Source organism: Anomalospiza imberbis, chromosome 19 (assembly GCF_031753505.1).
Source record: "Anomalospiza imberbis isolate Cuckoo-Finch-1a 21T00152 chromosome 19, ASM3175350v1, whole genome shotgun sequence".
Classification (NCBI taxonomy): domain Eukaryota; kingdom Metazoa; phylum Chordata; class Aves; order Passeriformes; family Viduidae; genus Anomalospiza; species Anomalospiza imberbis.
Window position 1 is genome coordinate 8,322,277 of NC_089699.1, and position 22,271 is coordinate 8,344,547.

At 58.3% G+C, this 22,271-nt stretch overlaps 1 protein-coding gene across 5 annotated transcripts in view; it reads left to right on the forward strand.

Moving 5' to 3' along the window:
* Positions 1-22,081, forward strand: part of CASKIN2 (CASK interacting protein 2) — a 37,765-nt gene extending 15,684 nt beyond the window's left edge. For 2 of the 5 annotated variants that reach the window (XM_068209510.1, XM_068209509.1), the window contains exons 3-20: positions 9,244-9,295; positions 11,215-11,312; positions 11,414-11,559; positions 11,694-11,789; positions 12,657-12,787; positions 12,987-13,095; positions 13,228-13,336; positions 13,622-13,716; positions 13,797-13,914; positions 14,148-14,330; positions 14,739-14,860; positions 15,309-15,384; positions 15,497-15,591; positions 15,810-15,920; positions 16,023-16,124; positions 16,348-16,486; positions 16,815-19,389; positions 19,623-22,081. In XM_068209510.1, coding sequence (XP_068065611.1) covers positions 9,244-9,295; positions 11,215-11,312; positions 11,414-11,559; positions 11,694-11,789; positions 12,657-12,787; positions 12,987-13,095; positions 13,228-13,336; positions 13,622-13,716; positions 13,797-13,914; positions 14,148-14,330; positions 14,739-14,860; positions 15,309-15,384; positions 15,497-15,591; positions 15,810-15,920; positions 16,023-16,124; positions 16,348-16,486; positions 16,815-19,389; positions 19,623-19,719 — 4,454 coding nt within the window. In that variant the 3' untranslated portion in view covers positions 19,720-22,081. The remainder of the gene's footprint in view (positions 1-9,243; positions 9,296-11,214; positions 11,313-11,413; positions 11,560-11,693; positions 11,790-12,656; positions 12,788-12,986; positions 13,096-13,227; positions 13,337-13,621; positions 13,717-13,796; positions 13,915-14,147; positions 14,331-14,738; positions 14,861-15,308; positions 15,385-15,496; positions 15,592-15,809; positions 15,921-16,022; positions 16,125-16,347; positions 16,487-16,814; positions 19,390-19,622) is intronic. The other 3 variants (XM_068209512.1, XM_068209511.1, XM_068209513.1) reach the window with 3 other exon arrangements.
* The last annotated feature ends 190 nt before the right edge of the window (positions 22,082-22,271 follow it).

Below are 22,271 nucleotides of genomic sequence, written 5' to 3' on the forward strand. Positions count from 1 at the left end.
GACATGCAGGGTGGTGCAGGACATCCTGGTCATGTAGCTGTCATGTCCCTGTCCTGTCCACTGCACATGAAAGCCCATGGTAGACCAGGATCCCAGACAAATCCTTCACCACCACAGATGCATGAAAATATCCCATTCCAGCTAACACAGTGTGCAGGATTTTGGTGATGGCTTCTCCCACTTTGGCATTGTCCAGCCAGAAACCCAGGCAGGCATTCGGAGGGTCTGACCCATCTGGGAAAGAGCTCTCACTCTGGGCATGGACAACACTTTTCCCCATCTTGGGAGGGAAAGGAGAGAGTGGCAATGGGACGATCTCTCTGAGGCTTCTTGCCCCAGGCTGGAGAGAGCTTGGCCTGTGCCTGCTAGTAATGGACCCATCCCTCTCCCATTCCCACTTTCCAGCAGCATGGAGCAGCCAGTCAGTTCTCACAAGTTTTGGTAGGTGACCTTTGCACAGGGAATGGGAGCAGCAAGGTGCCCTGTGTACCCTCACCATCACTGGAGAAGGGATTTGGAGAGGGATCCCTCCTGTCCATCATGGCTTGGGAGCTGAGCAGCCACTGCTGAGTGAGATCCTTGCACTCTTTCCCAATGCAGATGCCACAAATGGCTGCAGCACCATGGGATCTGCAGGAGCAATCACCCATCCAGCATCCCTTGAGACTGGCAGGAACCAGAGGCCACGTTTTGGCTCTGTCCTGGAGGGAAGGAGACATTTTGCTGAAGCTGCTGAAATCCAGGCTGCAGTTCGGAGGGAGCTGGACAGTGCAGGCATCGCTTGCTGGAAGGAAGCTTCAGGAAGCCGAGCCCCTTGTTTCAGTTTGGCAATAGAGAATAGTCAGCAGCCCTCCAGAAGTGGAAATCCTTGGTGCTTAGGAAAACGCAGTCCCCAGGCAGCAGCTGCCATGTCCCTGCACAGCCCAGGCTGTGAGTGTCCCAGGGGACCCCGCCGGCACGTCCCTGTGCGGGGCTGGCGACAGCACCGGCTCCGCAGGGTCAGAGTTGAGGAAAGGCATCCGCAAGGTATTTTTAACCGTGTGACTCCAAACTGGCCGCCAGCAGCCGTCTGAGGTTAGTCCCGGGCTGCCGACAGCTGATTGCCCACGGGCTGCTGGCGAGAGGGGGGAGTTTTGAGTAAAATTCAGTTCCCAGCCGTGTCACAGCCTTGGGAAGGAGTGGCGGCACTTGAACCATCGACCTTCTGGGTGACCTCGAGCGAACAGCTTCACCTCCCGCTGCCTCCCCTCCCATCCTGTGTATGCCTTGCCCAGATTAGCGCAGCCAGGGTGGGGACAGCCGCTCCGTCCGCCCTGGCAGCGCCTGCTCCAGGTGCACAGCAGCTTCCCTGGGGCCAAAGGAGGAGGATGTCACAGGATTTCCAGCCTCCGCATCGCTGTGTGCTTTGAGTACTGGCTCCACCGGCTGGAGCAGCTCCTGGGTGCCAAGCTGCCCTGTGCGGGCACGGGGCTGGCAGTGATGGCGACATGGTGCCCTAGGGCTGTGGCAGCCCAGTCCTCCAGCCTCAGCCTTGCCCTGCTTCCCCTGGAAGCTGCATGGTTGCTGCTGCCTCCAAGCTGCAATGTAGGAGCTGGATCCTTGTTTCGCTCCCTTGAGCCCAGAGGGTTTTGCTGGCCACTGTTGGGTGCTCTAATTTTTATCTGGGGTTCATTGTTAGAACCATAAAATAAATAGGTACGTGCTGCTCTGGAGCGTCAAACCCCTCCAGGTGTAGGTGGGTTGCTGGGTTGCTGCGTCCCTGCTCACCCTCCCTAATTAACTGTTGCTCAGCTAATCCAGACTTACTGACCTGCCCTAATCTTCCCATGCAAAGCCAGCCCTTCACTGCTGGCTCCTGTCACTCACCTCTCATGTTCCCTGTGAGCCTCTCTCATGTTCACAGCCCTGGGGATGTGATGGACAATGGTACCCCAGGCATCAACAGAATACACCGTGGGAGATGGTACCCTGGGAAGCAGCATCCCCCTACGCAGGGCTGCCGAGGTTGCTTTCCTGACCAGCAGGTCCCTCTGTGCCCACGCTCACACTGCTCCTCTCACCGTCCCCCCACATCCTGCTTCCCCTCTTTCTTCCTCCCATTGACCTGCTGCCGGTTAGATTATTTCTCCCCAGATGCTGCAATCTGCATTTTTCCCAGGTTGAATCTGCCTGGGTTTGTTCTCCTAATCTCTCTTAAGTCCTTTTTGTGTTATTTCTGCCCTTGTCAATCTGTAGCACATCCACCACAGATTATGTTAATGCACCATTTACTGGGTATGGCATTAGTGACAACACTCAGACTGTCTGTAGAGGCAGCCCTTTGCCAGGGTATCTGGGATAGCCCTTCCTTGGCTTCCAGGGAACCAGCTGGACGTGAGCTAAGGTGCATTGTTAATGCTGGAGCTGATACTCTGCTGGTCCCCATGTCCCATAGCCCAGTTGTGGCCCTTGGCTCCATGGCGTGCCTGCTGCAGGTTCAGGCAGTGCTGGCACTTGGCCGTTGGCCCCCACCGCTATCGTCCCATCTCTTCCCGCTCAGGAGGCGTCCTGTCCTTTCGGAAGGATGGGGGAAATGGAAAAGGCTCCACCTCTTCCCTGGGCAAATACAGCTCCTCTGAGTTCATATCCTGGAGAGCGGAATAGCCAGGTCCCAGCAGGGACGGTGACTTCACCTCCCGGTAACGCGTTTCCCCGGCCAGCTGGGAAAGGAGCCCTTGTATCTCCGAAGGAGCCGCCTGGCTTCCCCCACCCGAAGCCTTTCCCAGCTGTTTCCATCCTAGATGGGACTGGGAGATGCAATTTCAGCTCTGTGGGGAAGGGGTGTTACCACTTCTCCCAGCCAGGGCAGCTGGGCTGGGCTGCATCATTTTGGGGTAAGCAGCCACTACAAACCCACAAATTACTGTGGAGAAGGGGAGCAAGCACCATCCATCTCACCCCATCTGAAATCCTTCTGGGGACCTGAAACTCAGAGCAGGAGCATGTGTTTGGCTTTTGCAAATCCAGCCCCAAATGATGCTTGTGATGCTCTTTTCCCTGCTTGGCGTTTGTCCCCTCTGTCCCCCTCTGCGGCCATCAAACCTTGGGGTCGAGAGCTGAGAGCTGCACCTTCTTCCCAGCTGTGTGGATGGAGACAGGGTTTCCGATTCTGCTTTTCCTTTCATTGTTCTGGGAGCCTTCACTTTGAACAAATTGCCTGTTTTTTCCTGCTTTGCTTGTGAGGGGAAGCAGCAGGGGGGAATTGGGGGTTTGGATGGGGGTCCTGGAGTAGCTGGGCTGGGAGTGAGTGATCAATGTCTGCACTGTGTGAGGATGCTGCCCAATGTCTCACCTGCTGCCAGCCTCTTAAAAAACCTTAAATGTTTGATTTACCCTGGAAAAAATATTCCCAGCCTTCTCTAAAGAAGGAAAAAGGCTCCCAATTGACTCCACAGTCCTGTTGCCCTATCCCTCTTTGCATGTGGTAGACCTCCAGCCCAGCCCAGGATGGAAGGCAGATTCCTGGACCTCTCAAACTCGTCTGCCTTTGCCATCACCTGCCTTCACCATCATCCACCATCGTATCTGAAGGTGTTGCAGGACAGTATTGCTTAAATAAGGAGATGAGGAAGGAGGCCAAGCTGCCAGAGGAGACTTGAACATGTCATCAGCAGAGACAAGTTGGTGACAGGAGCAGCTTGGGCTCTGCGTGGCTGTGAGCCCTAAGATGTGGGGCTCCAGCCAGGGGTAAATGGTGACTTGTGTTGAGGTTAGAAATGAGCATTAGGTGCAGGGATACTCACAGCACAGGAGTGCTGTGTCCAGCCTCAGGATGCTGTGAGGGGCTGCTCAGAGCTCAGCTCCTTGAAGGTTATTGCACTTGCTGGGGTTATTCCGGGCTGCTGAAACCAGGAGCAGGGCTTGGTGTGACAGCCATCCTGCAGCCTGTGCAGTGTCAGAGCAGGCAGGGCCCTGGTCTGATCCAGGGTTTGGTAGGTTTCTCAAGGGGTGAAAATGCCAATTACTCTTGAGGAGTTGCCAGATGTTGGTGTAGGGACAAAAAAGGGCTCCCAGCTGATCTCATGCCACTGCCATTTGCCCTCTGCTGATGGGATTCCACCTCCTTGATTGCAGCCTCCCCATCCCTGCCAGTTAACCCAGTGGCTTTGCCCCAGTCACACCAACCCCATAGTGCCTGGCTTGGCGAGGGGCCTGCTTGTCAGCATTGGTGGGGAACCCATCCTCAGTGATGCTGCAGAACCTCCAACCTGGCACAGGCTCTTTGTGGGCAGGAAGGCACCCCTGGCCTTTGGACACCTGTGGCATTTGGACAGCCATGACATTTGGGCATGGGATGGGTGCTCAGCCAGGTTTTCCAGGCAGCAGCATCTTGGCAGCCAAATTCACCGACCATCACCATGGAGGAATCAGAGGAGCCCCTGTGTGGGGAGCCAGGCACAGCACTGGGCTCAGTGTTTGGGGTGCAGCTGGTGGCTGCAGTAGAGAGCTGGGGTCAGGAGCCCTTGACTGTCACCCAGCCTCTGTTCTGAGCTGGCTGGGCAGCTTTGGTTGAGTTTCTTAACATCTCTGTGTCTGAACTCCTTCCCTATCAAGGTGGGTGAATCTTCTGAACCTATTGGGAAACTGCTCCTGAAGCAGCCGGTCTGCTGGGAGGCTGCGCCGGGAGGAGCCAGGTGGGTGGCCACAGCGGACGTGCCTGTGGACAAGAGGTGACAGGGAAGGGTGATTCCTGCGGAAGAGGGATGGACATCACCTCTTTGGGTCTTGATTTTGGCCAAGATGGTGAGTCTGTCCTGAGCCCTGGCATGAACTCATCGTATGCCGAGGCAGTGCCACCCTGGGCCATCACAGGGCAGGTTAGGTGAAGCTGCCACCTCCTGCCACCTCCGCCTCCAGCTCCAGAGGCTGCCACTACCATCGGAGGCGGCTGCTGCTCTGCAGGATAGCAGCTGATTAGCTCCTCCAGCTGGTTTATTGGCTTACTGGTGACAGTCCCCAGGTGGATTTCATTTTCCCAAGAGGGTGTGTGCATGTATTTGGTGTGTTCAATGCACACTGTCCCTCTCCCACTGCCCAGGGAAGCAGAATGGTGTTCCTGCAGTGCCCTTGCAGGGCTTTCCTGCATGCAGGGTACTTGTAGCAGGCAGTGTAGCGGTGCTCAGGACTGCATGTTCAGGGATGCTCATGGTACAGGGACACTCAGGGTTGATGTTGTGGCTGGCAGCACAGGGATGTCCACGACACTGGGGTGCTCAGACCTGCAGCACAGGGAGGCTCGTGGCACAGGGGTACTTGCAGCCAGCAGTGTGGCAGTGTGATTTCCCAGGATGGGAGGATGGGATGAGAGTCTCTGACACAGGACCAGCAGAAAGGGTTGTTTTTATGGCAAGGAGATGGCTCTCCAGTCACAGATTTGTGTATCGTCCTGCACAGCAACAAAGCCTTGCAAGTGGTGGAGCTCTGCCCTGGGTGGACAAACTGGCAGGGGGTCACAGCACAAAAACCTGCCTTCTGGAGCCTGACTCCCGTGTGGGAGCCAGGGCAGGAGTCTCCAAAGGGCAGAACTCCACAGGATATTTGGGCATTTCCTTCCTCAGCCCAGGCGAGCACGTGTCGCTGCTTCCCAAGGAGCGTTTCGGAGGGATTGTGTCGGTCTCCAGGAGCTCGGGTGAAGCTCACGGGTGTCCCCGCAGGAACGAGCTCTCCGTTGGAGGGCAGCGGGTGACTCAGGGTGCCCGGTCCGCTGGCACAGGGGTGCTGGGCCGGGCGAGGGCACGCCTGGCTCCACGCAGCCGGCACAGCCGGCGCCAGGCGAGTGCCTCGGGGGGGTAAATACGGGTTTGTGCCGGGCCGGCTGCCAGCGCGCTGGGTGAGGTGCCCGGCCCGGCCGGCCGCTCCCCGGTGCCCCCCGCACCCCACGAGGAGCCCAGCCCAGCCTGGCATCCTCGCCATAGGAGTGCAGCCCGCGGGGAAACTGAGGCACGGGTAAAGGGGGCTGCCTGGGAATGCGCCATGCGGGGCTGTGCCTCGGTGGGCATCCAGAGGCCAAGGGCCGGAGCCCGGCCGCGCCAGCGTTGAGGGCCCCGGCCCCGTCTGGTGCTGGGCGGCCGCGCTGCCTTCGCCACGGCCGGCGGCCGGCCCGACATTTGTAAGCAATTTGCCGGAGCGTTCCGGAGGTGCTTCCCGCTGCCGCTTGGCAGCCAGACGCCGCACAGAAGCTCGCTGGCTCCCTCGAGGCCTCGCTCAGGCCCGGCCCTGCGCTGCGGAGCCTCGTCCTGTCCGGGCAGGCGCCGGGGAACGCGGCGGGCCGGGGCAGAGCGGGCGGGGAGCCCGGCGGGAGCAGGGCCGCGCAGGGGGAGCCCGCGGCGGGAGTTAACCCTGAGGGCGCACCAAGCTGGGCTTTCCCTGGAAATAAATCACCTCTTCAGGGCGTCTTGTATTTCAGCGCTGGGTCCGTGTTCTGGGTTCATTTTCCCGGGATATGAGTGTGCTCCTGGTGGGGAATGGGGGTTGCGGATCAGGCCTGAGAGTGCCCCTGCCCCAGTGCGAACCCAACGCGGGGGATGATGTGGCTGGGAAGGATCTGGCCACGCCATCCCAGTGCTGTAGCTGGATTAACCCTGCAGCCCTTTCCCAGCCCAGCTCGGCAGCCCCCTGGCCAAAGCTGAACAGGCCAGGCTGGGAGGGCTGTGGGATTGGGAGCAGCTTGGCCCAGCCTCTGCTGAGCTGCAGAACATCTGTGTGGAAAAGGATGGATAGCTTGGGCTCCAGGGGGGAGAGAAGGGGCTGAAGAAATGTGGGGGAAACCTGGGGAATTGGTCAAAAGGAGCACATGGATGGAATGAGGAGGGGGAATGCAGGGAAATGTCCCATCAGCTGCCTTCCCGTCACCAGGTCCCTGGAGTTGGAGGCTGTGCAGCAGGATGGCACTGGTGGAGGGGTCCCAGCTGCCTGGCTGTGCTCTGCTTCCCCTCCATCCCTCTCTCATGCCTTTATGGCATGGCTGGGGTGCCAAGACACTTTCCCACCCACACTTCACCTTCCAGCCTTGCTGCAAACCCTCCAGCTCTCCAAGCAGTGATTTACCCAGCTGCAAATCAGAGATGCTTTCCCTCCCTGCCCAAGGTGGATCCAAGCATTTAGGAAGACCCCCAGAGGGATGCTGCTCCTGGCTCTGCTGTTTGTGACCTGCAGCTTTCTCAGCCACCTGCATCATGTCCATGTGGTCCTGCCCTGTGTCCTGGCCTGGCTGGGCTGCTGGAGCAGGGAACAAATCTGAGTAATGTCTGCCTGGGAGCAGGCAGGGACACCCACTGTGCCTTGGGACATCCCAGCCCTGCTTACTGGACCCCTCTGGCCAGCTCAGTCCCCTTGAAAATGGGGTTAGTGGTAGGATTTTTGGGTGAACTCTCCTTCTTCAAATAGTGGGCGTTGCTCAACTCCAGGACCAGCCCCCAGGGGCTGTGGAATGTTTCTGCCTCTTTTGGAGGTGCTGGTGCTCATTGAGCATCTCCATCCAGCCCGTCTCCTTTCCCAGCATTGCGCTCCCAGTGGTCATCATTGAGGGTCTGCCCCTCCTGCCCTGAGTAAGGACCCCTCGTCCTCCTTTCTCCTCCCCTTCCTGACCCTTTTCTAGTGGCAGTTTTCAGCTGCAGATGGTGGGAGCAATCCCAGTGGTTATGGTTCTCCAGGACTCAGATCAGAAGTGGCCAATTTACAAATGAAATGTTATTTTTTCCTGGCTGCTGGGGTCAAGGGAAGCAGCTTGTCCTTGATGAAGACTCCAGATCCTGAGCTCTTGGGGCTGGGAGGGGGAAGTGGGAGCTCTGCTGAGTGACGGCTTTGGGAGCCAGTTCCTTTGGGAAGGGCTGTTGGATTGGTGGCTGAGGCTCAAAGACAAACAGTGCCTGGAAGAGGTAATTAGGGTGATCCTGTCCTGATCCCCTCAGCTGTGGTGAGGAGTCACGAGTCCTTCACCAGCAGCCACTCCAAGCTCATTTTGTGTTAATTAGGCTGTTTACAAAACACTGTAAATTGCAGTAATGAACACCCCGGTCCTTGGTTTCCTTTAATTATCCATTTGCATGATGAATGAGCCAGCCCCTCTTCAGCTCTTCTTTTCCAGCAGAGGGGTCACACCGCCCAGGATGGCTTATGGGATCTGCCATGCAAGGTGGGCAGAGACCTTGGGAAAGAGGGAGAAGAGAAAGGAATTGAGGAGGAGAAGGAGAGGACGGAAAAGGAGAGGGATCTTCAGCCCCAGAGAGCTACCTGGCTGCGAGGAATGGGGCACCTTCCCCAAGACCCCACCACAGCTGAGTGGAGTTTGAGCAGCTGTTTCACCCCAGGCTCAGAGCCTGGCACTCGGACTTTGATTTTCTGTAGCAAAAAGCACAGAAACCATTGAAAGCATTTAATCCTCCCTGGCTCGGCGATGGGGCTGCCTGGAAAGGCAGAGGAGGAGTGGTGGTATTTCTTAGCCCCCCCACATACCTTCCCCTTTCTTTCCCTTTTGACTTAGCAGATGAATTCCAGAGATGTTAATCCGCTCTCAACCCCTCGGTGAAGAATAAAACGTCCTCTCTGTGTGGGAGGAAGGAATCCATTTGAATTAATTGCGGGAAGGAGCAGGGAGCTGGGGGGTGCACTGGGGGTGCGTGTGAGGCTGTGCTGAGGGTGGGCTGAGCATCCTCTGCTGCTGCTGCCCAGTGGTCCCTGAAGGAGAGGGAAGGACGGGCAAAGGGATAGGGATATCCAAGGTAGCACAATCCTTGCATTCACAGCTGAAAGCTTCAGCCTCTGCCCTGGCCATAAAAATGTCAACCATGTGGTCCGTGGGCCAGGCCTCGGTGGCAGTGGCGGGCACGGGGAGCGAGTGGGGGGTAAAATGGCCCCACTCAGCAGTTTTGGAGCGTCAGTGCCTATAAAGGGGAGGGGAGCGCTCGCTGTTCTGCCAAGCCAGAGTGGCAGGAGCTGCGGGGTCTGACCCATCCCGGGGGCACACATGGATGGGGCGGGAGAGATGGAGGGAGGAAAGTGCTAAGCTCGAGCTGGGTCAGCCCACTGAGGGTTCGTGGAGGTGAAAGCGGAGGCAGAGGAGCGTGGAGGAGAGACCCCCGGGATGGGCCAGGCGCTGTTCTGCACGCTGGGAGGTGGGTGTGGCTGTGGGATAGGGTTCATGTGGGGACCTGGGGGCCTGCAGGCTCTGCCTCCTGCCCTGACCTTCACCTCTTGTCTCTGCAGAGCTCCTGGGATCTGCCAAGCGCCTGAACGTGAACTACCAGGATGCAGACGGGTGAGTGCTCCCCTGGAGGGTGCTGGGTGCTGCTGCCAGCCCGGGGGGCTCCTCTCCCCAGTGTCCAGTCAGTCCTGCAGCTCAGGGTATCATACAGCTTTCCAGGGGAGCTGGAGAACACTTCAGCATCCCAGAGCTTGCCTGGATCTAAGCTGAGGGCAGTGCTCAATCCCTCCTGAAAATCCTTCATAAATCCCTTCTATGTGCCCCTCTGTAGGGATGGGGTTCCATAGGGATGGCAGCGTGTCCACCCAGTGCCCCGTGTCCCCCTGGTTGAAGCCCAGAGGAGCACCTGGCCAGCCTCAGTGCCTGCACGTGCTCGTGCCTCTGTTTAATATCCCAAAAGCAAAATCCCATTGTTTTGGGGGGAGTTAGAGAGAGAAAATATGAGGTTGCCCAGTGACCACAGCATATTTGTGTAGCTCATCACTTCCAAAATCCAAGTACTTAATAAACTGGGTACTAAGAGTTAAAGAAACCACAAAGGCTCATAAAATAAATAAGCGTATTATTCTTATTGAATTAACTCTACCCTGTCAGTCATTAGCATTGTTTTTATGTGCTGTTGTTGTACCTAATTTCTACATGTTTTCTTTTGGAGTGCTCTGTAGGAAGAGGTGTCCATGATGAGTCCTAACAGGCCAGCAGGGGGTTGGGAACGTGCAGGATGGCTCCGTCTTAAAATAATACTGTACAGATGGAGCTTAATAGAAAAATAATTTAATAATAGAAGCAATGATCTGATTCTGATAGGGCATAGGGTTTGTGCTTGGGCAACTCCAGGAGGGCTGAAGGTGGGAACTGGGGTAGAGGGTCTGTTCCCTGCCCGAGGGACAAGGGCAGGGTGTTGGGTTTCGCTGGGGCACAGGAAGGGGATGATGGGGAGGTGAGACACAAGCATGGGGGTGGCAGTGTGTGTCCTGGGAGAGCCATGGTGCTGGTGGTGTCCTTGGCATCACCTTGCTCAGGGTTTGGAGAGGATGGGGTGGGTGAGTGTGGATTTGTGCAGCCACCCCAGGGCAGAGTGGGACCCCACAGGGATGGGTCAGGGGGATTTTGTACCCCCCCACATTCACACTTTGAGGCAGAGGTTTTGCTGTGGCTCAGGGACATGGTGGGTGTACCGGAGAAAGGAGCAGCCCTCTCTGCTGGGGTTAGTGTTCCTCCTGCAGTGCTGAGACTTGCACAGGGATTTGGGGATGCAGATAATGAGGAGAGCCATGCTGGATGAGCTGCGTCCCTGGCACTGGGTTTGGACACTGCAGAGCTCACTGGAGCCCCAGGCTGCTGCTGTCAGGAGCCCCCCATGTCCCTTGGAGTAGCTCACAGGCTAATCCCCAGTGGCACAGGGACCCCTCTCTTGGCCTTGGCCCTTCACGTGATGGCTCAGGGGGAGTGCCAGGCAGACAGGCCCCTTTCACAGCCCCAAGACACTGGGCTCTTTCATCACCGGCGGCCTCCCACGCTCTGCCATGAGCTCCTGGCAGCCCTGCTGGCATAGGGAGGGGGCAGCTGGCAGAGGGGGCAGGAGTGGCCACAGGGCTGATGTGTTTGCCGAATGCTGTGAGCAGCATTGTGGCTGCCTGGCTGCCCTGTGGAGAGGGAAGATGCATCTCTCTCCATCCTGCCTGTTTCCCCCAACAGAGGGCATGGAGTGAAGGACTCCTCTCACTGGGGTTTCCCAAGGTACACAGTGTGTCTGCATCCCTCACTGAGCCCTGGGGCACGGACAGCTTGGAGGCATTTATCAATGTTTTGCTATGGGGAATCTGAGGCACTGGGAGTGGGGAATCTGGGAGGATGTCGCCATGAACGGCCAGTGACAATCCCAGCCCTCATTCCGTGTCCCCGTGCGGGGGGTGCTGTGAGGACAGCACAGTGGGGCTGGGGGCCAGGTTGAGCCCTATCTTGTGCCACAGGTTCTCAGCGCTGCACCACGCAGCCCTGGGCGGCAGCCTGGACCTCATCTCGCTGCTGCTGGAGGCACAGGCCACCGTCGACATCAAGGACAGCAACGGTAAGGGGTGACCCCCAGGCAGGGCCCCTGCGGCCACCGGCTCAGCCCCCTGCGCCAGGCCGGGGGCCGTGTCCAGCCCTGCTGAGCCCCGCTGCCCACAGGGATGCGGCCCCTGCACTACGCGGCGTGGCAGGGCCGCGTGGAGCCCGTGCGGGTGCTGCTCCGCGCCGCCGCCTCTGTCAACATGGCCTCGCTGGACGGGCAGATCCCGCTGCACCTCTCGGCGCAGTACGGCCACTACGAGGTGGTAAGTGAGAGCCCAGAGCCACCCATGTGCCCTCCGTGGGGCTCTCTGGGGTACTGGGTGGGGGCAAACCCTGCCAGGTGGGAGGGAGGCTGCAGGGTGATGCTGAGCCCCTGCACTACGTTGCTCCCCTGCAGTCGGAGATGCTGCTCCAGCACCAGTCCAACCCGTGCCTCATCAACAAGGCGAAGAAAACCCCGCTGGACTTGGCCTGCGAGTTCGGGCGGCTGAAGGTGGGTGCTGTGGGCTCTGCCCTGCACCAAGGGCTTCTCCAGGGGCAGCTCTGGAGCCCACTGGCTCCTCTGGGAGCAAAGCACGGGGTCTGGCCACAACTGCTCTCCCTCCGCCACGAGGCTCAGAGCCTGGCAGACAGCACCTGCCTCCTCCCGTGGCCAGACACAGCCAGATCCTGAACCTGGGAGCTGTGGGTTTTGTCCCTGACCTCACAGCAGGACAGTGTCAGACTGGGAGTGAAGCCAGGAGTTGTTGCTCCTGGTTCTCCGCAGCCTTCCCCCACCCACCCCAGCTTTGCTCACGGTTAAGCATGGATAGGCTGAGTTGGCTAATCCCAGCAAGCTCTGATCATCCAGCGCTGCTCCGGGTCCCCAGCACAGTTCTTGGGGACAGGGCCACACTGTGCTCTGGCAGACCCTGGCCCAGCCAGCACAACTGGGTTGGGCTGGAGCACAGCCAGCCAGACTGTTCTGTGCCCACTTGGAGGGGACCAGGGGTATATTTCCATCTTTGGAGTAGCTATAATGTCTGCAGCTATAAACAGGGCAGTAAAAATAACTGCTCTGTGCCTCTGGGTTGCCCTGAGATGCTGAGAGTCGCTCTGAGCTGGAGAGACTGGAGGTTTTTAGGGCTTGGTCTGAAAAGCCTGATTATGGGAAGACTATTTCTGGCTGTTGTGACCTTTTACAGCCCCTCACGACAGTGTGGCCATGCCAAGCACTGTCCAGCTCCAGCCAAGCCTGTGGCTGTGGATGGAATGGAGTGGCGAGATGGGGAGTGGTGAGCGGGCCCCAAGGATGAGCCCCTCAGTGGGAGGGTGCAGGTGGGGGTACCTGCACCCCATTGCTTACCAGTGTCTCATGCAGGTGGCCCAGCTGCTGCTGAACAGCCATCTGTGTGTCGCCCTGCTGGAGGGACAATCCAAGGATGCCACTGACCCCAACTACACCACTCCGCTGCATCTGGCAGCCAAGAACGGGCACAAGGAGATCATCAGGTAATTCCCTGCCTTATGCTGGAAAAACCCATCATGGCTTCAGTTCTACTTCCTCCCAAACACACCTTCCTCCTGCAGGCTTCAGCCCCTCATCCCCAAAGCAAGTGCAAGGTGTTGTCCACTTCCTGTCATAAAGCAGCCAAGTGCCTGGCCCTGATGTCCATGTCTTCTGTTCACGCCTTTCCCTCCTTCCTACCAGGCAGCTGCTGAAGGCTGGGATTGAGATCAACAAGCAGACAAAGACAGGCACAGCCCTGCACGAAGCCGCACTCTACGGCAAGACAGAGGTGGTGCGGCTCCTGCTAGAGGTGAGCACGGTGGGGATGGGGCTGGGGGACAGCCCCTGGGGGTCACTCAGCACCCCTTCCCCTCAGTCCCTTGCCTCCCTTGAGTCTGGTGGCAGGCAGGGAGCTGGCCTTGACCAGTCTCCTCCTGGGCAGGGTGGAGTCGACGTGAACATCAGGAACACCTACAACCAGACAGCACTGGACATCGTCAACCAGTTCACCACCTCACACGCCAGCAAGGACATCAAGCAGCTATTGAGAGGTGAGATGGGGATGGCACTGAGAGGGATTTCTTCCCTCTGGGACTTGCCTGGGCTCCCAGTGCTCCTCCTGAACAGCCTAAATCAGTGCCAGCATCCCAGTCCCCTCTCACATGTGCCCCCATCCTACATGTGGGGCTGTGTCTGGGGTTTGAGGTCTTTCTGCAGTATTAATGCTTTCTTCTCTCCTCTCTGTGCTCTTGCTTTCTCCTTCTGCCCTCCCTGGACTCCTCTCTTTTCTCCCTATGCTCTGGCACCTTCTTTCTTCCTCTGTCCCTTGCCTTCAGAGGCATCAGGAATCCTGAAGGTCCGAGCTTTGAAGGATTTTTGGAACCTCCATGACCCAACTGCTCTCAACGTCCGAGCAGGAGATGTCATCACGGTGAGGCTGCTCTCTGCTCCCCATCCCCCTGCCCCAACATGGCCCTGGGTACCAGCCTCATCCCTCTTGTCCCATGGCAGGTCCTGGAGCAGCATCCAGATGGCCGATGGAAGGGACACATCCACGATGCTCAGAAAGGCACTGACCGGGTCGGGTACTTCCCCCCCTCCATTGCGGAAGTCATCAGCAAGCGGACAGGTCAGTGGCCATCTTGAGAATGCTGGGAACAGTCCCCTGTGTGAAACCTTCCCAGCCTTCCCGGCACCTCTGTCCAACAGGCCCTGCAGCCCTGGCTAGCTAGGGGGGAAGGGAAGGACTCAGGGGTTGTCACCATGGTTGGGATACTACTCTGGGGGTTGTGGCTCAGCTCTCCCTGCTGTCCCTGCCTCCTGCATGAGCTCTGACCACGTGTGTTTTGTCTTTGAATGCAGGCATGGTTGTCCCCCGCGTGGCACCTGCGCAGCAGCGCCAGGGTCCCCCCGGGGCCCTCCCGGCCCCCTCTGGGGGGCTGCAGCACCTCCCCGATGAGTGTCCACACCCGGCAGCCCCGAGTGGCCCAGCAGCCTTTGGTCACCTCACCCTAACCCGGACGGCCCCAGGCCCTGACAGCTCAGGTCAGGGGAGCACCTGGGGAGGGAGAGGGGCTGGGGACCTTCCCCTGTTCCCAGCCCTGCCTGGGCAAGGGCACAGGGGGAGACTCTCTTTCCACCTCTCCATGGGGAAGCAGCCAGATGAGAGGGAGCAGATGCAGGAAAAGGGAGTTTTGGGGAGCCCTTAGAGAAGCCCCTTTTCTCCCTGTGTCTCAGCCCTCTGTGTGTCCCTTGCCACCCAGGTCACCCTGTCTGTGTAGTGCATGCTGGGAGGCGGGAGGGAACTGATGCATTGTCTGTGGCTGGAGGGATCCTGTGGGAACTCAGTGGCATCAGTGTGTTGGCACATGGGTCCTTGCTGGGGACCTCTGTGCCCTGTGCCACCCCCAGTTCTGGGGAGCTGCTGACGGACTCCCTACTTGCCCCAAGCAGCAGGAGACAGGAACAGCGTGGGCAGCGAGGGCAGCATCGGCAGCATCCGCAGCGCCGGCAGCGGCCAGAGCGCCGAGGGCACCAATGGGCAGAGCACCAGTATCCTCATCGAGAATGCCAGGGTAGGCACCCTGCTCCCTTGTGCTGCTTCCCTTTGCTGGCTCAGGCTGGAGATAGAGCCCCATCCCCTTCCATGCCCGCTTCTAGCAAAGGAGGGGCTGCTGGAGTTGAGTATCCTACACCAAACACCTACTTGCTGCCAGGACTCAGCAAGGAGATGCCTGTGGGGAGACCCTAGTTGTTCCCCAAAGCACAGCTGGCCTTTTTGAGTGGAGCTGGAGGCTATGGGTGACATCACACAGCATCTCCATCGTATGCTGTGTCACCTGAGAGGATAATAAAAAGCCCTGAGCCCAATCCTGCCCAGATATTTTGCTGGGGGCCAGCCTGTTGCTGGGTGAAGCTGTGACTAGCAGCCCAGCATGGGGACCACCACTCTGCTCCTGGGGGTGTGACAAAGCTGGTCTCCAGAGCTGGGTCCTTCCTCCACTCATTCCTCCTCTCCCTCAGCCTCTGCCCTCCACCGGTGACAACCTCCAGCAACACCTTTTGGGATCAGAGCCACACAATGGGACCTCCCCAGCAGGTGAGGGCTGTTGCAACTCCATGGGGCGTTGGGGACAGCTGTCCCTACAGCCCTAGGGGCTGTTCAATGTTCAAGTGCCTCTGTGACAGTTCTCCTTTCTCCTTTCTGCCAGGGCCACAGGGCCTCCAGACCCCAGGCAGCTGCCCCCCTGGAGACAGGGTCTTCTCCCACCAGTTCTTGCGTCCTGAGCAGCTCCTCGAAGGGAAGGTAACTGGAACCAACCGGGGAGTGGTGTGCTGGGTGAGAGGGCCATGTTTGGGGCACCCCGCCCAGCTCTTACTGCACCAGAGACACAGGGAACTGGGTCTTCAGCACACAAGTGGGTGTTTCCCAGGGAGATCCTGTCATCTTGCCTGGAGCAGTCAGGTTCTTCCAGCACCTGCAGCCACCATCATGGGCTGTTCTGTGTCCCATCCTTTCCCCAGGATGCAGAAGCCATTTACAACTGGCTGCGTGAGTTCCAGCTGGAGTCGTACACTGTCAACTTCCTCAACGCTGGCTACGATGTCCCCACCATCAGCCGCATGACCCCGGAGGTGAGGCAGGTCCTTCCCCACCCAGAGCTGCCAGCTGTGGGTACGCACTGCCCCGAGCTCCCTGAGCCACTGCTGACCACGGCCCCACTCTGCTCCCCTTAGGATCTGACAGCCATCGGTGTGACCAAACCAGGCCACAGGAAAAAGATCTCTACAGAAATCGGGCAGCTCAGCATTGCTGAGTGGCTGCCCAACTACATCCCGGTGAGTCCCTGGCACTGAGGCTTTGGTCACACCCTTTCTTCAGGTCTTTTCCCAGAGCTCTCTGACCCCAGGATAAGGCAGATGGGGTCTCTAAGTGAATAGCTTTGACTGCATTAAAGCAGTCAGAGACACCCTAAAAACACAGTCTCCTGGGCAGGGACGGGATGCTGAAGGTGCTGCCCATTCCTTGATGCTCATGGCAGTGGCTCCATGCTCTTTCCAGGCTGACCTGATGGACTGGCTCAGTGCCATTGGGTTGCCCCAGTACCATAAAAAGCTGGTGAACAACGGCTACGATTCCATCACCATCGTGACGGACCTGACGTGGGAGGACCTGCAAGAGATTGGCATCAACAAGCTGGGTGAGTCCCTCCTGCCATGCTGGAGTGGCCCAGGGCAGCCAAATTTCCCGCCCAGGTCCCCACGCCCCGTTCTCCCTCAGGCTGGGAGGTGCAGGCATGTCCTGAGCACCCGGAAAGGGCAGTTCCTGGCTGTCCCTAAGAACTCTTCTTGGCCAGCTGGAGCTGGGCCCAGCTAGGTAGATGCCAGCAGTAGTTTGTCTCCTCCCATAGGCAGGGTTTAGATAATCCTGAGACCTTTGCCCCTCGTGTGACATAACTACCACTCTTCTCAGCCTGGAAATTGGCCTTGGGGGTTGGAGCCAACCCAATGTCCCTTTCCTTCCTGCAGGCCACCAGAAGAAGATCATGTTGGCTGTCAAGAAGCTCAGAGACCTCCGCAAAAGTCTCAACCAAGCAGAAGCAACTCTGGCAAGACGCAAAATCCCCGGTTCCCTGGACATTGTCACCATTGAGTCACTGGAAAACGGGGAGTGCCAGTCCCCACACACGCTCAAAATGACAACCTTCCAGGACAGTGAGCTCAGCTATGAGCTCCAGACAGCCATGTCCAACAGCTGCCACGACACACTCGGCATCAAGAGCAGCCAGGGAATGTCACGGAGCCAGGAGAGCATCGGGGTGCGGTCGCGGGGCTCAGGGCACTCGCAGGACAACGTGCTGTCCCGGCGCCTCTCCAGCCCCTCACAGGAGAGCCTGGGCAGCGGCGAGAGCAGCAGCAGCAGTGGGCAGTCCTGTGCACCCCCCCGCAGCAAGGAGAGCCCGGCCAGCCTGCCGGGCCGGCCCAGCCCCGAGCCCTATGGGAAGCTCGTGTCCCCCGAGGGGCTGAATGGCTTTGCCAACGGCGGCGGCGGGGGCAGCCCTCTCAAGGAGAGGAACCTGCCCGAAGGTACGGATCAGCACGCCCGGCCTGTGGCTCAGAAAGGAGCTGGGACTCCAGTGGTCACTCCCTGTACTCCTCCCCAGACTCCTAGCAAGGGAACAGCCCCGTACGTCTTCATGTACCCACACGTCTCTTTGAAATCCCCAACGGCCCCGTCCGTCCTGGGAGCAGAGCAGCCCAAGGCCCTAGCACACCCATACCCTTCCATCTCCCCTGGACAGAAGAGCAGCCTGCAGACATCAGCCCAAAAAGGCTTCTCCTACCTGCACAGCCAGTGTGGCCCCACAGAGCCACCCACCACAGCCCCCACAACTGGGGAGCATCACAACGGAGGCGAAGGCTTGAAACACAAGAAGCGCTCACACAGCCTGAACCGCTACGCGCTGTCGGATGGGGAGCATGAGGAGGAGGAGGGGGCCCCCAGCAGCACCCTGGGCTCCTACGCCACGCTGACGCGGCGGCCGGGCCGCAGCCAGATGCCGCGGGCGTGTCTGCAGGCGGATGCCAAGGTGACCCGCAGCCAGTCCTTTGCCATCCGGGCCAAGCGCAAGGGCCCTCCGCCGCCGCCTCCCAAGCGCCTCAGCTCCGTGTCCAGTGCCCTCGCTGCCGAGGCAGACGGTGAGCAGCCCCCCAGCCCCGAGCGGCAGCCCACAGCCCCTCAAGACGTGGCTGATGCAGGTGCCACCCCTAGTGATGCTGGCCGTGGCAGGACAGTGAAGAGCCTGGCAGCTGCGCTGGAGGGAACACCAGGTGTGAGTCCTTCCAAGCCCCTCCTGGCCCCAAAACCACTGCACCTGACTCAGGACTGTCTCCCCCGGGCAGATGTGGGTGAGGGATCCCACGATGGCAGTGATGCCAGCAGTGCCACACTTTCCAATGGCAGCAGGGACCCCTTTGAGAGCGGCAAGCCACGGAGACGGACAGTGAGTGAGCCCAGCGCTCCTATGACAGAGGTGGCCGCACAGGGTGAACAGGAGGATGCCTGCTCAGACACAGAGGAGGAGGCCAAGCCGGGCGTCTCCTCTTCATCGTCCCAAAACAGCTCCAGTGAGTGCATCCCCTTTGCAGAAGAAGGCAATTTAACCATCAAACAGCGGCCAAAGCCCAGTGGGCATTCCAAGGCTGACGCAGCCGTGCCGGACGTGGAGCCTGGTTCCCAGCCAGCAGAGCCCCAGGGCTCCACTGGGAAGGAGCCAGCAGCCCCTGCTGTCACCAAGGAGCCGCCCGTGCTGGAGTTCAACCTCACCGAGTCGGACACTGTGAAGCGCCGGCCGCGCTTCAGGGAGCGGGAGCCGCTGCAGGCGGTGCTGAAGGCGTTCAGCATGGCGGGGCAGGCAGAGGCGGGGGGCACCCCCACACCCCAATATGCCCAGGCCCAAGCTGTGAGCATCGCAGGCCCCCCCACCCCGGCACCACGGCCCACGCTGGCTGGGGATGCCTTTGATGATGACAGTGTGGAGTTCAGGATTGCTGAGATAGAGAAAAGCATCTTGTCGCTGGAGAAAGGGATGAAGAAGGCCCCAAGCCCCACCCAAGCCCCCAGCCCCACAGAGCTGGTCGGCACGGCTGTGGTGAGGACACCCACTCCAGGTATAGGGGCTTGTGGAGCTATCTCCAAGGTGGCGGTGGGGCTCCCTCCCACATTGGTGTGGGAGGTGAGGAGGACCTGTGCCACCACCTACCATGAGTCCTCTTCCTTTGCAGATGTCCCTGCCAAGCACACCTCTGTGGCATCCACCAAGCTTGTCTTCTCTGGACCCAAGACCATCTACCAGCAGGTCCTGCAGCCCTCCCGCCACACTGTTGCTCCCTGGGCGGCCACTGAGGTGGTGCCAGATGTGATTGGGTCCCTGCCCGGTCCTGGCTCACTGACGCTGGAAACAGGCAGCAAGGTATCAGCGAAGCCTTTGGCAGCTGCCCCGGGGGCCACCCTGGCCCAGCAGCGGCTGGAGCAGACCAACTCCAGCCTAGCAGCCACGCTGCAGGTGGCTGAGAAGAAGATCACAGTGGAGGAGGCGGAGAGGTGAGGGAAATGCTGGGGCTGGGCCTCTCGAGGTGGGGTTGGGAAGGTCCCAGAGAGGGCAGGAGAAAGGCTGTGCACGGGCATGTCATTCCTGCACCACACAAGTCACACATGCTCAAGCCCAGCTCTGTGCTGAGCTCCTGCTGCTGGGTTGGGTCCCGTCTGGCCAAACCTTCCCCGTCAGCACCTGCAGCCTTTGAGCAGTGCTTTGACTCTCTCCCTTTCCTCCCTAGCCACCCTGGGACCGTGCACTCAGCCAAGAACATCTTAGAAGACATCAGCAACATGTTTGATGACCTGGCCGACCAGCTGGATGCAATGCTGGACTGAGGCTTACTCCCTCCTTCCCCTCCCCGCCCCTGGCTGCTCCACCAGTGCCCCTGGCGATGGGGGAAGAGTGGATCCAGCACCAAGCGGTGCCTGCAGATCTCTCCAGCTGCCTCCCTCCCCACACTTTGCACTGAGGCTGGGAACAAAGCCGCCCTCCTTGCCCACCCTTGGCTCTGTGTCACATGTGACAGCGTGGCCTTGGGCCAGTTTCCGAGGGGGTCAGGCATTTCCCACCAGACTGGCAGCAGGAGGAGAGCCCAGAGGGGCTGCACATGCAGTCCTGGAGGCCACGGAGAAGCCCTCGCTTCCTTGCACAGAGCTGAGGAGCCTCCACAAGGGACCTTTCTCTTTCCCCACTGCATTGTCGAGTCCTGCGTCTTATTATTTATCCCCTGCCAACAATGTGTCACAGGAGAGACCTCCCCGGGCAGCCGCCACGGAGCTGGTGATTCACTGTGCAGCCACAGCCCCGGCCAGGCCTGACAGCAGCTAAAAGAAGACAGGGCTTGTTGCAATTTGGCAGCTCGTGGAGCGAGAAGGAACCTTTCTGCTTTATGTGCCGCTTTTCCAAATGCGTCAGCATCGGGCAGCGTGGAATCCAAGTGGATTGAAATCCCTCCAGTGGGACCCACAGAGCCCTTGAGATGGGGCTGGCACAGCCTGCCGAGCAGCGGATGCTCCGCCACAGCCGTGCTGGACATGCCCCTTCCCAGAGTGATGAGGATGGTAATGGCAGTGCCAAAAACCTGGGAAATTGGGCCAGTCCGTCTGGATCATGCTGCTCAATGGAGTTTGCCCTCTGCCAACACAGTGCCTAAGCAAACCCCCACGCTGGTCCTTCCAGAGTGCAGCAGCATGATTAATGCTTTTTAAATTCTTTTCTCCCCTCCCTTATCCCTTTTTTGGGGAGAAAACAGTCCCTTTTCCCAGTGCCCCTCCCTGCAGGGAGCTGCTGGCACAAACCCCGCGGTGAGCATTGTTCAACAGTAGCGCGTTTGGGACGTGATCCTTCCCCGCAGCCCAGCGGGGGAGCTGACCCCGTATGCACCGGGGAGTTCGGCTCAGGAGCAGCTCCCTCGCCAGCCAGCGCGGCCACAGCCCGTGGCTGCGGCAGGGAACGGCAGCGAGAGCTCTGCATCCAGGCGGGAGGAGCGGCTGCATCGCTCCCAGACAGATTTCTCTCGCAGGATCTGCTCAGTAGTGCGTGGCTAAATATGTCCAAGAGCCCCGAACTTGGCTCGCGCTCGGCATGCCAAGCAAATGAAAGCATCGGAGCACCAGAAGGGAACCTAAGATTGTGCTGAAGTGTCATTTGCTACAAAAATTCCAAACAAAGGGGAAGAAAATTCCACATATTTCCCTTTTCTTAAAAAAAAAAAAAAGAAAAATCACCAATGCAAATCCAAACTGGAGAGGGAGAAGGTGGCTGAGAAGGCAGTTGCTTCCCAGTCCTGTTGGGAGTTTGCAGCTGGATTGGACTGTTTGCAGCCCCTTGTGCTGTTGGATGGGAAGGGGAGCAAAGCCTACCTGAACATTCCTGAGGGTCTCTGCTCATGAGGGCTGGGCAGGCAAAAGGTGCCAGCCTGGTTTCTAGGCTGAAAAGCAAAGACAATAAGCCCTGAAAAAACCTAAAATCCCATTGTTGTCTGGGACCTGAGGTCAGTGTGAGGCAGCTAAGACACTTCTTCTCTGGCTCTGATTTCTGTCCCACACTGAGTACATCCGCTGCCTGTGTCTGAGTGCCACATCATGGACGTGATGATTTCAAACAGCTACAACCAGTGACACTTTATAAAGAGGTTCACCGAAACCTTTAAAACTGATTTTTACTCTCACGAGTCAACCTGGGACAAGCCCAGGTTTTGGTTTTTTTTTCAATGTTGATAAACTGTAAATGTTTTTTTTTTTTTTAAAGGCCAATGTATATATTTTAAATGTGATTTATTCTATATATTTACTAACCAGAACTGCAAGTCTTGGGTCAGGGATAAGAGGACACTGGGGTGGAGCTGCCGCTGTCTGAGCCACCTGAGGGCAGCAAAACGCTGCTCTCATTGTCAATAAGGGAACTAAACATTTGATTTTGCAGAAGAATGCCTATTTTTTGAGCTCTAGATCTCTATTTTGAAGCTACTGTATGGTGTGTAAGTTATGTACACTGCAACTGGGACTAACTGACCCCAGCTGCACCTGCTCCGTGCAGCGAGACAGTGAGGGGAAAAAATAGCCCGTGCAATCACCAGACTGACAACAGATTTTAAACCATCTGCTCTGTTTGTGTTAATCATGTGTTTTGTTTTCCACTAACATCCATTAAGACTAAATTCTATTAAACAGTGGGGCATATTTTACCCTTTTCATAGTTTTGCCTAGTTGTGTCCTTTGTGTGAAATGAGACAAACTTGTCTCCTACTGCTTGAAGTCCATTGAGGATCAGCTTTATCCTGTCCCTTGAGTGCTCCAGGGTTCCTCAGATACTCTCCCCTGGTGAGTCCCAGTCACCTCCAGTGAGGTTAATGTTCAGTGTGAGTCTCACCACCACGACAGCAGCG